The sequence below is a fragment of the Elephas maximus genome, chromosome 4 (assembly GCF_024166365.1).
Source record: "Elephas maximus indicus isolate mEleMax1 chromosome 4, mEleMax1 primary haplotype, whole genome shotgun sequence".
NCBI lineage: Eukaryota > Metazoa > Chordata > Mammalia > Proboscidea > Elephantidae > Elephas > Elephas maximus.
The window spans coordinates 111082997-111099739 of NC_064822.1; the positions used below are offsets into that span (position 1 = coordinate 111082997).

Below are 16743 nucleotides of genomic sequence, written 5' to 3' on the forward strand. Positions count from 1 at the left end.
TGAGCAAACTCAGTAAATGACAATCTTTGCAACTCCAGTCAAAAAGAAAAATACTTACCCACTTGTGTGGACTTGGGTGTCCTTCTGAAATTAAATTTTCATTTGGGGGATTCATACTTATAATAATCTAACAAATTACAAGCAATAAGATGCTTTTTTTTCTGGTTGACTGTTTATTGAGATATGATACGATACTTAACTTTCAACTTACCATTAGTAAGAGCATTAGAAAATTAGGCATGTAAACTTTTCTAACGTTAGCTTCCACATTTTTAAGGTAAAGAGTAAATTACTTCAGTTTTTATGTTTTATGCTTACTGTGAGATATATTTGCAAAAGATATATGTAAACTGGAGCCCTGGTGGAGCAGTGGTTAAGAGCTCAGGCTGCTAACCAAATGCTTGGCAGTTGGTGTCCACCAACGGCTCCTTGGAAACAACTTTCATGCAGTTCTACTCTGTCCTACAGGGTCACTATGAGTAGGAATCAGCTCGATGGCAAAGTGTTTGTTTTGGTTTTTATGTAAACTTTTTTTTTTTTTTTTGAGTAAAAGATGTTATTAAAATGTAACCCTATTGTTTGAGAATCTTATAGTATGAAAATCTTAGGTTTTGCTTCAAGTCTATGACTTTATCTGTCTCTTGGGATCTCAAGCTCCTGCTGGCACAGTGGTTAAAGAGACTGGCTGCTAACCAAAAGGCTGGCAGTTCAAATCCACCAGCTGCTCCTTGGAAAACGTAGGGGCCAGTTCTACTGTGTCCTAAATGGACTCTACTGCCATGGGGTTGGTTTCTGGGGAAGGAGCTTGAAGGAGCCCTGGTGCAGTGGTTAAAGCATTTGGCTGCTAATGAAAAGATATGCAGTTGGAACCATCAGGGAGAAAGATGTCACAGTCTTCTCCCATAAAGATTTACATCCTTGGAAATCCTGTGGGGCAGTTCTACTCTGTCCTATAGGCTTGCTATGAGTTGGAATAAACTAAAAAAAAAAAAAAAAGGTGTGATAGTCTATCAGTGATTAAAACTCCTCTGCTTCAGTGGCGTAATGGTTAAGTGCTACAGCTGCTAACCAAAGGGTCGACAGTTCGAATCCACCAGGCGCTCCTTGGAAACTCTATGGGGCAGTTCTACTCTGTCGTATAGGGTCTCTAAGAGTCGGAATTGACTCGACGGCCCTGGATTTTTTGGTTTTTTTGGCTTCAGAGCACCTCTTGCTTTGGATTGGGACCTGCTGTGTTCTCTCTTCAGTTGATTTATGATCTATCCTAACCCTCTTCACCTCTCAGTTAGATTGACTTATTCCTTCATTTGTATCAGATTTTTTTTATAGACTCTTTCTTCATAAAGCCTCTCTGAATTTCCTAGAAGAAACCAAAAACTTCAATTGTTCCCACATTTACTCCCATTAAGCACTGAGATACTTTTCTACAAATAAAGCATACATATTTTAGAGTGAAAAAAAAAAACACTTAAAAATGTCATATATATCATAAAGTTAGGAATTTAAAATAATTTTTATATATTTTTTCCTTTTTATCTTGTGGGTATCTCAAGAAATACCTGTTGGTAGTATTCCAGTTTATATAGCTCATAGTATAGAAAAAATTCTTCTTTCCCTGAATCTTTTGACTAGTTAACCCAACTCTCAGTTTTACAAGACTGTAGACATTTATTCAGTTACTGAATCGACATGCATTTATTGAATATCCACTTAGAGCCTGTGACTATACTAGGTAATGGTATAGATAAAACCTGTATCACAACATTCCTCAAAGGAACTTCTAGTCAAGATTATAACTGCAACATAAATAAATACAAAAAAACTTGATTTCTACAATGGAATCATTTCATTATTATAGTGAGTGTGTCCACCCTCCATCTGTGTTTGTCATACTGCAGTGGCTTGTGTGTGGCTATGATACTGGTAACTATAGCACTGGCATTTCAAATACTAGCAGGGTCACCTGTGGTGGGCAGGTTTCAGTGGCGCTTCTACACTAAAACAGAGTAGGAAAAAAAGCCTGATAATCTACTTCTCAAAATTATCCAATTAAAACCCTATGGATCACAACAGAATATTCTACCGTGTAGTGTGGAAGATGACCCCCAAGGTTGGAAGGCAACCATGGACTCAGGCATGCCTGCAATCATGCGGATGGTATTGGACTCAGCAGCATTTTGTTTTGTTGTGCATATTGTTGCCATGAGTGGAAAACAACTCCACAGCAACTAACAATAACAACAACATAGTGAGTGAGTGTGATTGACTCACTGTGACTAGAAATCAAAGATGTTTCCTCAGAGGAGGTAATATTTAATTTGAAATATAAAGGATATTCAAGAGGGAAAATTTTTTTGAAAACTATTGTTGAGGTGTCCAGACAAAGGAATGTAAGTGATTATTGATATTTGGAAAATAGAAGTATAATATGGTTATATACAAAAACAAAACCAAATCCATCGCTCTCGAGTAGATTCTGACATATAGCGACTCTATAAGACAAAATAGAACTGCTACATAGGGTTTCCAAGGAGCGGCTGGTGGATTCGAACTGTAGACCTTTTGGTTAGCAGTCATAGCTCTTAACACAACCAGGGAACCTAATTACAAAAAATACTCACAAATAAATCATAGGGCAGGAAATAAAGAGGATTTGGTAACACTTTTTTTATACCAAATTTTGATATTTTCTATCGGAAAGTTGTTTTAAGGATTTATGTTCAGCATTGTTGTTGTTGAGAGGTGCCGACCAGTTGGCTCTGACTCATAGTGACCCTATGCACAACAGAATGAAACACTGCTCAATCCTGCACCAACCTCACAATTGTTGCTATGCTTAAGCCCATTGTTGCAGCCACTGTGTCGATCCATCTCGTAAAGGGTCTTCCTCTTTTTTGCTGACCCTTTATTTTACCGAGCATGATGTCCTTCTCCAGGGACTGATCCTTCCTGAAGACATGTCCAAAGTATGTGAGATGAACTCTTGCCATCCTTGCTTCTAAGGAGCATTTTGTTCATACTTCTTCCAACATAGATTTGTTCATTTTTTTGGCAGTCCATGGTATATTCAATGTTCTTCTCCAACACCACAATTTAAAGGTGTCAGTTCTTTTTCAGTCCTCCTTATTCATTGTCCAGCTTTTGCATGCATATGAGGCAACTGAAAACACCATGGCTTGGATTAGGTGCACCTAAGTCCTCAAGGTAATGTTTTTGCTTTTCAGTGCTTTAAAGAGGTCCATTGCAGATGATTTGCCCGACGCACAGCATGTTTTGATTCTTTGACTGCTGCTTCCATGGGTGTTGATTGTGCGTCCAAGTAAAATGAAACCCTTGACAGCATCAATCTTTTCTCCGCTTATCATGGTGTTGTTTATTGGTCCAGTTGTGAGGATTTTTTGTTTTCTTTATGTTGAAGTGTAATCCATACTGAAGGCTGTGGTCTTTGATCCTTAACAGTAAGTGCTTCAAGCCCTCTTCACTTTCAGCAAGCAAGGTTGTGTCATCTGCATAACACAGGTTGTTAATGAGTCTTCCTCCAATCTTGATGCCCTGTTCTTCTTCATATAGTCCAGACTCTCAGGTTATTTGCTCATCATACAGATTGAATAGGTATGGTGAAAGGATATAACCCTGGCGCATACTTTCCCTGGCATTAGGCCACATAGTATCCCCTTGTTCTGTTTGAACAACTGTCTCTTGATCCGTATACAGATTCCTCATGAGCACAATTAAGTGCTCCGGAATTCCCATTCTCTACAAGGTTATCCACAATTTTTTCTGATCCACACAGTTGAATGCCCTAGCATAGTCAATAAAACACTGGTAAACATCTTTCTTGTATTTTCTGCTTTCAGCCAGGGTCCCTCTGACATCAACCATGATATTCCTGGTTCCATGTTCCCTTCTAAATCCAGCTTGTATTTCTGGCAATTCCTTGTAGATACACTGCTGCCGCTGCTTTTGAATGATCTTCAAAAAAATTTTATTTTCATGTGACATTAATAATATCGTCCAATAATTTCCACATTCAGTTGGATCACCTTTCTTGGTGAGGTAGCTGTCTTCCAAATTTCTTGGCATAGATGTGTTGAGCACTTCCAGTGCTGCATCCATTTGTTGAAACATCTCAATTGGTGTTCCGTCAATTTCCACTGCCTCATTTGTCCCCAATGCCTTCAGTGCAGCTTAGACGTCTTCCATCAGTACCATTGGTTCCTGATCATATGTTACCTCCCGAAATGGTTGAATGCTGACCAATTCTTTTTGGTATAGTGATTCTTTGTATTCCTCCTATCTTCTTTTGATTCTTCCTGCATCATTTAATATTTTCCCTGTATAATGCTTCAGTATTGCATCTCAAGGTTTGCATTTTTTCTTTAGTTCTTTCAGCTTGAGAACTATTGAGCATGTTCTTCCCTTTTGGTTTTCTATCTCCAGATCTTTGTACACGTCATTATAATACTTTACTTTGTCTTCTCAAGCCACACTTTGAGTTATTCTGTCCAGCTCTTTTACTTCATCATTTTTTTCCTTTTGCTTTATCTATTCAAAGTTCAAGAATAAGTTTCAGAGTCTCTTCTGACATCCATTTAGGTCTTTTCTTTCTCTCCTGACTTTTTAATGACCTCTTGCTTTCTTCATGTGTGATGCCCATGATGTCATTCCACAACTTCTCTGGTTCTCCATCATTAGTGTTCAATATGTCAAATCTACTCTTAAAATGGTCTCTAAATTCAGGTGGGATATACTATGGCTTTTGAGGACTTGTTCTGATTTTCTTCAGTTTCTTCAGTTTCAGCTTGAACTTGTATACGAGATGGTCCAATACGTAGTCGGCGCCCGGCCTTGTTCTAACTGATGATATTGAGCTTTCCCATCATCTCTTTCCACAGATGTAGTCAGTTTGATTCCTGTGCATTCATCAGGCTAGTCCATGTGTATAGTTCCTGTTTATGTTGGTGAAAAAAGGTATTTGCAATGAAGAAGTCGGTCTAGCAAAATTCAATCAGTTGATCTCCATTATCACTTCTATCACCAAGGCCATGTTTTCCAACTACCAATCCTTCTATATTTCCAACTTTTCACATTCCAATCACCAGTAATTATCAGTGCATCCTGAGTGCATTTTCGATCAATTTCAAACTTCAGAAGTTAGTAAAAATCTTTAATTTCTTCATCTTTGGCCTTAGTGGTTGGTGTGTAAATTTGAATAATAGTCAAATTAACTGATCTTCCTTGTAAGTGTATGGATATTATCCTGTCACTGACAGTGTTGCACTTGAAGATGAATCTTGAAATGTTCTTTTTGACCATGAATGCACCGCCATTCCTCTTCAAATTGTCTTTCCTGGCATAGCAGCCCATACGATTGTCTGATTCAAAATGACTGATAGTAATCCATTTCAGCTCACTAATGCCTAAGATATCAATCTTGTGTTCCATTTCATTTTTGATGATTTCCACTTTTCCTAGTTTGATACTTCTTACATTCCGGGTTCCTATTATTAATAGATGTTTGCAGCTGTTTCTTCTCATTTTGAGTCATGCCACATCAGCAAATGAAGATCCTGAAAGCTTGTCTCCATCTACATCATTAATGTTGACTCTGCTTTGAGGAGGTAGCTCTCCCCCAGTTGTATTTCTACTGCCTTCCAACCTGAAGGGCTCATCTTCTGGCACTATATCAGACAATGTTCTACTGCTATTCATAAGGTTTTTTACCAGCTAATTCCTTTCAAAAGTCAACTGCTGGGTCCTCTTTCCTAGTCTGTCTTAGTCTGAAAGCTTATCTGAAACCTGTGCGCCATGGGTGACTCTGCTGGCATTTGAATACCGGTGGCATAGCTTCCAGAACCACAGCAAAAATGCAAGCCCCACAATATGACAAACTGACAGATGTGTGGGGTATGTTCAGCATATGATGAATTAAATGTGAAATTTTCACAATTCCAGAATTTTCATTACACATACATCATCTGGGGACTTCTAGTTTAAGATTCCTGACTGAACATAGAAATTTTACTTAACTGCTCCTTTATAAAAATGATAAAGAAAGAAAGAAAAATTACCAAGAGATATATCCATAGCAACAGTAAAAATTAAAATAAATGAAAATGTTCTGAAATATTAACAAGTGTTTTGAACAATCACAACCTGGTCTAGAATGATATGAAAGGATGTTATTTTTCTTCAGGCACTTTCATTTATTGTTTTTATTGTTCAGTGCCATTCAGTAGGTTCGAACCCATGAAACACTATGTACAAATCCTTTTCCAATTCTTAATTATATGTCATGCAAATCCATTACTTGCTAGTCACAGTCTACTCAATTTTAAAACATCAATTTCCTGTTCAGCTATGGATGGAATAAGGATGGGATTCTTAGCTCCTTTCACTGCTTGTTCTCCACTCGGAGCTCATTCAGTGTTGGAACAAAGGCAGAAGATAAAAAGGCAAATATCTTTGATTTAACTGGTGCTCCTTTGAATCTGCTGTGATTAGCTCTGCTTCTTTGAGGTAAGGTCTTTAAATACAGACATTTTTATACGGTGCGTAGGTATGAATTCATTAATGTTCATGCAAATTGGAGTGCTACAACCAGTTTTTACTCTGAAGTACACACCACAGACAATTACTTCAATGTTCCTTCCCCTGGAGGCAGCTGAAGTTTGAAAGGTACTTGCAAAATAGCTTAAATGTGATTATCTTCTGTGATGTCTACTTAACCCAAGGGAAATTTATGCATTTATCATTTAATATAAAGCAAAGCTATTGTGCACTTGTCTTATAAGGACTGAGTTGCATAAATAGAATGAAAACATCAATTTTACTGCAACCAAATATATCTAAAAAAAGTATTTGTATTTGCAGAAAATTCTGAAGCAATATTCAGCTTTATCAAATTTATTGACAAAAGAAGGAAACAAAAATCTTGACCCTTAGAGCATAACATATTTGATAAGTGAGACTGGATTTCCTCCCCCCCCTTAAGGAGACACTAGCTTGGGGTTTGTATTTAAAAACCATGTAAGATACATATACTAAAAGTATTTTTGAATTTCAGTGATTACTTTAGGAAAATGAGTTCAAAACTGTTTTTTCTTTCCTTCCACTTTGGGAAATGAACTCCCATTTGTGTTGTCCTTTCTTTCGTTTTTGGGATGTAGATTTTAATGATTTCGCCCATTTGTAAAGTTAATATATACTGATGATTCTGTAACATTCCTTGGACTTTAGGAGACACGGCTCTGGCAGCATGCTTGTCCATTTCCCACTTTGTCTCTTTGACCCTATACCAATTAAAATCTTTCTTTTTGTTTTACTATGACTTTGGTGTGATTTTACACTAGGACAAGAGGAAACTGAAAAACCTGAAAGTCAAGAACTATTGTAATTTTAAATATTGCCATTGGAGTGGGCCTTACTGAGGTGGCAAATGAGTAGAGACTTGAAGGAGGGGAGAGAGATAGCCATGTAGTTTTCTGAGAGAAGATAATTTCAGGTTTAAGAAGCATTTAGTGCAAACTCCCAAAGGACTTATAAAGACAGCCATGATATCTACAAAAAAAAAAAAAAAAAAAAAAGGCTTATTTTCCTTCTTTCTAATTCTTTCAAAATTTTTTTCTTGCACTAGTATTATGGATAGAACCTCTGGTAGAATATAGATTAAAAGCAGTGACATAGGGCATTTTCATCTAGTTACTGATTTTAGCAAGTATACTACTATTGTTTCACAATAAAGTTTGATGTTTCCTATATATTTTTTAAAATTCTGTTATGAAAATTCTCAAATATACAATAGAATAGAGATACTAGACAAATAAATCCCACATAGAGATCAAGCAGATTCAATAAAAATGAAAATTTTGTTCACATATACTTTATCTATCCTTTGTAAAGTTTTCTTTCCTTTTATTGATGTTTTAAATCAAATCCCAAACATTGTGTCTTTTCACCTTTATATACTTTCAGTAGGTATTTTAAAAATATATGTGTGTATTGTTACAGAAACACAATGCAATTTCCAGAGGTAGCAAAATTAATGAAAAATCTTTGGCATCATTTACAACATTGTTCTTATTCAAATGCTCTCAGTTGCTTCCAAAATGTCATTTTATAATGGACTTCTTCAAATTACAGACAAATAAAAAGCACATCCATATATGTTTGTTGTATCTATTTGAGTCTTTTTTGCACCTAATTAAATTAACGTTTCTCTGGTTAACAACATTCTGTCCTCTTCTTATTTCGGAAAGCAATTATTTAATAATTGTGAATGGCTATTGCATTTTATCAGAGGAGTTATGTAGGTATGCTTTTACCTTTAAATCTGTTTATGTGGTAAGCGCCACTGATAGATTTTCTAAAGATAAATAATCTTTGAGATAAAATCATATGTAACATGGAGTAGAAGTTTTGCTAATTTATTTTGGTATTTTTATCTCCTATTTTGAGTTAGATTACAGGGGAGTTTTCATATTATCTTTTAATGTCAAGGATATACTAATCCATGCAATGAGCTAGAAAGATTTGCATCTTTTATTTGCCCTTGGAAATATTTTGTAAGATTGATCTCATTCATTTTTATAACACAAGATCAAAAATTGGGAACTAAATTTAAAATGATCTATTACTGAGCTTTAACATTTTACTCAAATCATTTTATTTTCCATATGAAATAATAAGTGGAATGCATTATGAAATAGCTTAAGACAAAAGTTGGTCAATACAGTCAAATTTGGCCCACCAACTCATGGTGTAAATAAAGCTTTATTAGAATGTACTCAAGCTCATTTATTTATGTACATTTATGGCTGCTTTCTTGCTACTATGGGAGAGTTGAGTAATTACATCAGAGACTCTATGACCTGTAAAGTCTAAAATATTAATATGTGGCCCTTTACAAAAAAAAGTCCACCTCTGAAATAGACAATCAAAATACATATACAGATTTCAAAAATTTGTAATCAACTGTAGCTGAAATAGATTTAAATAGAGAGATGAACCATCCAATAGTATCAGGATAAACTTCTCATATTATTTGTAGGAACGTTACAATTTTCTTGCTTCCCTGATCTACAGTGATCTCCACTTAAACATATACATGTCGAGTAATAAGAACCAATTTATCCTTTCAATTTAGCTTCAAAATTACAATTAGGGTGTGAAAAAAGGAAACAGAAACTCCATGATCTCCCTCCCAGCAGCTCAATATCTCCTCAGTGTTCAGGTATGACAGGTGTTTTTCTTTGTTGCTTGGGAAATCAGAGAGTTGAGTTTCTCTACTGAGTACAGTGAATGAGTTCATGAAGAATTTGGCTCAATGTTTTATGTTTGCACTCTGTTTTCCCCTCTTCTGGAAACATGGTTAATAACAAACTTAGACATTTTTGAGTGCCTTTCAGTCTTGATTCAGCTTTTGATATAATGGGAAAAAATAAAACAAAAATCTAATAATTATATGATCTTGTATGATCATGGTATAAATCCTAATCAGTCAATTTTCCAACACAGTGCCGTACTCTAATGTTTACAGTAGAGTGAACATAAAAGACTTTTTAACAAGAGAAATCTCAGTGTTTTATATATACATATTGTAATTTTACTGTTGTTAGTTTCTTCACCCCTATTGAATTACTCCTGTCACTTTATCAGTGTCCAGAGTGGCAGAAAGGATGAGCAGTGGGCTATTAACTGAAAGCTTGAATCAATGTCATGGCAATGGGTTTGGTTTGGATTTGTATTGGTTTGGATTTGGTTTGGATTGGTCACTTCATTAAACAATTAAAAGAATTGGTCAAGTATCTCGTTATATCAAATAGCCACAAATATGGGTCAGTTATAAACTTCTTAGATCTTGATTTTCAGGAAGAGCACCGTAACATCAATATTAATTTACAAATAGCACTGAGACACAGAAAATGAAACTGTGTCAGATACCTAGTAACATATATTTCTTCAGGCTTTTATTAAGAATGGTATTGTGTATATAGTAATTATGAAGTTCTGAAACATAGGAAGCTGTATTAGGGAAAACTACTACTTTTCTGTAAGTATGTACATTCTCTCCCAGTGCCGTTGAGTCGATTCTGACTCATAGCGACCCTATAGAACAGAGTGGAACTGCCCCATAGACTTTCCAAGGAGCGCCTGGCAGATTTGAACTGCCGACCCTTTGGTTAGCAGACATATCACTTAACCACTACGCCACCAGGGTTTCCAGTATATACATAGATAGTTATTTTATAAATTAATAAATTGTGTGCCATAGAAATTTTTAAGCTGGGTAGCGAGAAATTCTTTTTGATGTCTATAGCAAATTAACTACATTATTCTTTTAGTGGTATTGTTTTTCACATAGTTACTAATTGTCTACAATTTGGGAAAGATCTATCTGAAATATTCTAATAAAACTGTAATCAAATTATGTTTATAGTCTTTTTTTATTGTCAATTACAAATAATGGTAAACATGATGTGTGATCTCCTGAAATTCTAGAAATAGTGTGTTCCTGAGGTAATCCTAAAACACGATTTTCTCTTTCTCTCTCTTTTTAATATTTATAAGAACTATTGTGAAAAAGCATGTTTAGAATAATAAAAGTTATAGAGTAGAAAAACTAGTGCCCCAGAGTAGTACATGGGAGAGGATTGCAATTTGAATGGGAACATATATGTCTATGTATATATGCATCTATATGCACATTTATATTTACATCTTCAAACAACCTTGTCAACTGTTGGAAATAAAAGTTTAAGAAATGAGAACTAACTCTAGGAGACCATATGGATTTTAATAGACTTTTAAAAAGCCCTGATTTTTAATTAATTGTTCTTCAACATACCTCTAATTCATGACAGCACTTTTAGTTTTTCACTTGCTTGAGAAAAATGCAATCTTCCTTACCAGGTCCATGAAAGCTCGCTTGACCTGCTGATTCCTCAGGCTGTAAATAAACGGGTTCAGCATGGGAGCTACTGAGGTGTTTAACACAGCTACTCCCTTGCTCAAAGACACCCTGTCTTTTGCTGAGGGATTAATATACACGAAAATGCAGCTGCCATAAGAGATGGAGATGGCAATCATGTGGGATGAACATGTGGAAAAGGCCTTTGTCCTCTGGCTAGCAGAGGGAATTCTCAAAATTGTTCTGATGATATATATGTAAGACAGAATTATTAATGCCAAGGTGGACAGTAGAGTAAAGACAGCACAGGAAAACCCAGTTAACTCTAGGAATTTTGTGTCTGAACAAGAAAGGCATAATAAGGGGAAATAATCACAAGCAAAATGCTCGATAACATTGGATGTACAGTAATCAAGCTGTGTGAATAGCATAAGTAATGGAAATATGATTAAGAATGAAGCCAGCCAAGAAGTGAAGACAAGCAGAGTGCAGACTCTAAGATTCATGATGGTCGTGTAATGCAGGGGTTTACAGATGGCCACATAGCGGTCATATGACATGGCAGCCAGAAGATTAAACTCTGTGACTCCCAAAAAAATGAAGAAAAATAACTGAACCATACAATCATTAAAGGAAATGGTTTTATCTCCTGTAATAATGGTGCCCAGGAACCTGGGTATACTGACGGTTGTGAATGAAACCTCTAATAAGGAGAAATTCCTGAGGAAGAAATACATGGGGGTCTGGAGGTGGGAATCCAGCAGGGTGAGGGTGATAATGGTCAGGTTCCCAGTGATGCTGAGCATGTAGGTGATGAACAGAAAGACAAAAATCACAATCTGAAGCTTTGGGTCATCTGACAGTCCCAACAGGACAAACTCTGTTACGTCTGTGTAGTTTTTCATTTTTTTTCTCTTGCAAAATCTATAGGAGAAAATACAAAGGGAACACCTGAAGAAAAGGGAATTACACATGAATAGTGATGGAATCTGGCTCCGGAAGTAAACATATTATGGCATATTACATTTCAGGGGAATTTTAAAACCATTTAATAACAGTAGCTAACATGTTTAAAGTTAAGTTTTTATCATATGTCAGAATATTTCTTCCTCAAATCTATATTTTAAACAAATCAAAAACTGAGGCTTAAAGCATTTTTTAAATTCTTCCCCAAATCACATGTGTGAAATGTGTAGAACAGGAATTTGAACCTAGGTCTTTTTTAATGTTTAATAATACTAGAATAAAAAAAAAATACTGCATATAGACCTTTAAAGACATTTGCATGAAAGAGTTCCTTCTCATTAGAAACACCTTCTTGCTATTCTCCAAACCCCGTAAAAGTGTTCCATTTCATAATTCTTGATCACTCTTAGTATTATTTATAGGTATAATGTCTATAAGCCAAGTGTGTCAATAAAACCAAAAGCCGAAGCCAAACCCCTTGCCATCGAGTTAATTACAACTCATGGTAACCCTATAGGACAGAATAGAACTGCCCTACAGGGTTTCCAAGGAGCACTGGTGAATTCGAACTGCCAACTTTTTCGTTAGCAGCCATAGCTCTGAAGCACTATGCCTTCAGTGTTTCCGTGTTAATAAAAGGGCCACTTAAATGGAGACAAAACCAAAATTTCAAAATTATTGTAGCATTAAATCTCTAATAATGTGACATATTTCTAAATTTCCTCTCTGGCTCACAGTTATCTTTTCCAACCTCTTACATGAGTTTAACCAAAAAACCCTAGTGGCATAGCAGATGATAGCTACGGCTGAGAACCAAAAGGTCAGCAGTTCAAATTCACCAGCTGCTCCTTGGAAACGCTGTGGGGCAGTTCTACTCTGTCCTATTGGGTCGCTATGAGTCCGAATGGAGTTGAAGGCAATGGGTTACTTCAGTTTGCTGTTGGTTTTGACAGCTCATTTGAGGCCAGGAACACCGTTCATTGCCATGACCGTCCTGAGATATTAGAGAGTAGGGAGGAGGCAGAGCAGAAGTTCAGAACAGGGCGCTCCATGGGCTAAGGAAACCAGATTTTACAAACAACTAAAATAAAACATCAACCTGCACAGAACATTTTTTAAATCAACATTGTCCCATAAATCTCTTTATTATTCTCTCTATATTTACATTCTGTTTTCTCACCAATATTTTATATATTTTTTCTTTTATCTACATTAGCATTCACTTTTCATTAGAAGTCCCATTTCTCAATACCTAGAAGTAATCAATAAACCAGAACATGAAAGCCCTTTATGTTTTTTTCCTACTAGAGAATAACACATTTTAAAGTAAAGCTAAAACCCCCTCTAAATTAAACCGTTCGTTATCATATCAATCATTGTATGCATTCTCATTAAATAGCAAATTTTTATTTCAGAATAATGAGAGAAGTGTCTGTAATAAAATAACACTATAGTTCTAAGATTCTTGATTCTATTGCGAACAGTGCATCATAGTACTGTAAAATGTCTCAAATTGTTTTTCCTTTTTTCCCCCCCGCTTATCTGCCTGAGCTCTCTTTTCATTCACTTCACTGTTTAGCAGCACACATGGCTCTCTTGATTCAATGAAAATTCCAGCTGAGATGGATGGTGGCCAGTGATGTTAGGAAACCATGTGAAAGTCACAGGAAAATAACCATTTCTTTTTGCTATTCCTCAGGGACAGGAGAAAATAGGCATAAGGACGCCTACAGGAGGAACAGACATCACAGGGATGGGGAAGCTCAATTAAATATTATGTAAATATATGTATGGCAATTCAAGTATATGACATATATTTATGAACATAAAAGTCCTTAACTCTCAATTAACAACCCTCTATAGCAGCTGCATATGACTCTTTGATCCTTAAACCATTTTTGTCATAGATTTAGGTAGCAATGTGATGAATATCTCCAAGCCTAAATCATTACCATGTTTTCTAACTCTTACTTAGCTCTGCTTTTCCAAGTCACACATAACTCATGATAACGTTTCATATTCCTTTCTGTCCTTTTCTTTTCAACAAATTCTTATCTGCCTTGGATGGTCTCCTTGTTGAGTCAGGCTTGTGAGTTATTAAAAGTGAAAATTAACCAATTCAATAAACAAATAATTGCCATCGTGTTAAGTGAGGTAACTAAAAATTATCTCCAGGGCTCTTTGGGAAACTTCTGCTACTCCATAGGAAAGTTGATGGTCTTTTTGAGGAAAAAGTAGCATTCCCCAAGTTGTCCAATTTAAAGAAGCAACTCTATTCAAAGGCCTACGGGAGATATAGGAGTCCTTGGGTGGTGCATGAGTAGGAATCAACTAAATGGCTACAGGTTTGGTTTTTTGGTTTGGATGGGGCAAACAGTTAATGTCCTTAGCTGCTAACCAATATATTGGAGGTTCAAGTCCACCCTGAGGTGCCTTGGAACAAAGTCTGGCTATCTACTCCTAAAAATCAGTCATGAAAACCCTGCGAAACACATTTATACTCTGACACACACGTGGTAACCACGAGCTGGGATTGACTGGTTTCATTTGGTTAGAGATTGAGAGACTGTTTTTCCTTATTCTTTCCTAAATGAATTATAATCACGGGGTAGGAATCTTCCTAACTTCCACAATGTAATTGGAAACTGTTTACTATCCTACGTTTTCTATTTTTACTGAATTCTTTTGTTTTCAGTTAAGGCTCCTAAAAAGTCATAAAGTTATGAAGACATGTATCCTAGAGAAAATTAGTTCCATCAGTATTACCACACAATTTTCCAGTTATCTTTCTGTCTTTCCTGGTGTTAGTTCTAGATATTCAGTTAATTTGTTAGAGAAGAGAACTGAGTCTCAGTTTAATTTTATATTCTGGATAATAAGGTGATTTTATAACAATATTTTTTTTTTCTGGCATGGTTAATTCCATTCCTGACTGTGTTCAGTGACGTCAAATATCATTTAAGCACTTCATCATGACTGAATGCAAAAAGTCTCATAAGAAAAACTGATTTAGATTTTTTTTTTAACAGAATGGTTTCTCTAGAATTTTCCTTGGATAATTCCATAATTACTTCAGAATTGTTTCTCAGAGTCCTCAGAAAAAAAAAAAAAAAAAGACCTTGCTTTTTTCCAATAAAAAAGGGTAAAACTGAATCAAAGCACCATCAGTTTCAATAGAAACAGCAAAAGAAAACAAAAACCACTCAAATCACTCTTCCAAAACCTGTAGGTTTTCAAAGAGAAATTCTACTTATATTCTTAATCTTTAATTTATTAATGAGGTATCCATCTTTAAAATAAAAAATGAGGTATCCATCTTTAAAGATAATATTAATTTAAAAAAGAAAAGAATTATTATGAAAAGTGACATCAAGACTTACTATTAATTTATAATTTATGAATTACTGGGGCAATTTACAGAACTTGCGTTCAGAGGGAAAGAGATTAAAAATGCAGCTCAGCCACATTAAAATATTGTGCATTTGGACAAGTTACTTAATCTCTCTGAGTTTTAATTTAGTTTTATTTATGTATTATTAAATGAGAATACTAATTCATGGAATTATTGTGAGGGTTAATTTCAATAAAAAAATAGAATCATTTATATAACATTTTATATAAAGCATGTACTCCCAGAAAGTGATTACTGTTATCTTTACTATTCTTAAGTAAAATAAATTCCTATTTTTGATGTAGATAGGCTGGTCAAAGTAATAATTACCATTTTTTGAGGGCACTCATTTGAGGAACAATGCTAAGCCTTTAAATACTTTATATGTAAATTATATAACTATGATAATATTTGAAGAAAGTGAGATGGAGCGAGGTTAAGTAACATAAACAATATCGCATAACTAGTAAATGGTCTGGTATATTTGGAATTCTAGCTTTTTGGGTGTAAAACCAAAGCCTGTTATTCACTAAATAGCAATTATTTATTCAACAAGAATGTTTATAATCAATAAGAAAGACCAAAATCAGAGACAACAAATTTCCTCAAAATAAATACATAAACATGGTAAACAAGAAAGGTAAACATATTCATTTTTCACAGTTCTCGATATATGTTGAAAGAAATAGCAACACAAAATTGTTCTATTCAATCTGATAAAAAGTTGAGCTAAGAATTAATGAATCACTGTAAAGGAAGTTTTCACTGGCTTCAACTTTCTAGTCTTACCTCTGTTTGTCACACAAGTACCCTGGGCAGGTGGTTGAAGTTATAAAATATATATATATATATATATATATATATATATATAGGCAAGTGTTTCTGTTTTAGGCTAAGACATCCAATATTTCTAAACAGAACTCTCTCCAATTATATTTGAAATTATTTTGTTTCTATAGCCAATATTCTTTGACATATTCCCCATTGTAGACACTGAGAGCAAAACAGTGAAGAGAAGAAAGGTAAAGAGTTACTTTGAACATTTTTCAACATGGTTTCTACATGCCTTTTGACCTGTATAAGCCACATAGTTTTATCTACCATATCTTCCCCAGGCTCATGGGAATTACTTCAGCGAATCAAATGTGCCAACAAGAGCCAGAAGAAAATACACTAAGGGTTATAAAAATGTTACCAACATTAGTACTAAAATTGGAGCAGGAGGCTTAAGGTACAATGTCCAAAGAGACAGAATGGGCATAAGGAGTAGGTCAAGAGTTCAGGAAATATTTTGTGTACTATCTAAAACTCTAAATATAGAACAAAAAAAGAACAATAAGATGGAATTCATTACTCAATGAGTTCCCATGGGAAGGCACGAGAAGGTTTAGATTAAATAGCTATCAAACTCTCAAATTATCTCCAAACATTAATTCATTTTCCCTAAAATGATAGCATTAATTTTTGAGAAGGATCT

The 16743-nt window shown here is 35.1% G+C and overlaps 1 protein-coding gene across 1 annotated transcript; it reads right to left on the reverse strand.

Moving 5' to 3' along the window:
* Window positions 1-10875: 10875 nt before the first annotated feature.
* Window positions 10876-11814, reverse strand: LOC126075530 (olfactory receptor 6C1-like). Its single transcript, XM_049883372.1, has one exon. The coding sequence runs from the start codon at window positions 11812-11814 to the stop codon at window positions 10876-10878; it is 939 nt and encodes a 312-aa protein (XP_049739329.1).
* Window positions 11815-16743: the final 4929 nt, after the last annotated feature.

Coding starts and splice junctions, on each gene's coding strand:
- LOC126075530 (XM_049883372.1), bottom strand. CDS start 11,814: ATGAAAAACTACACAGACGTAACAGAGTTTGTCCTGTTGGGACTGTCA.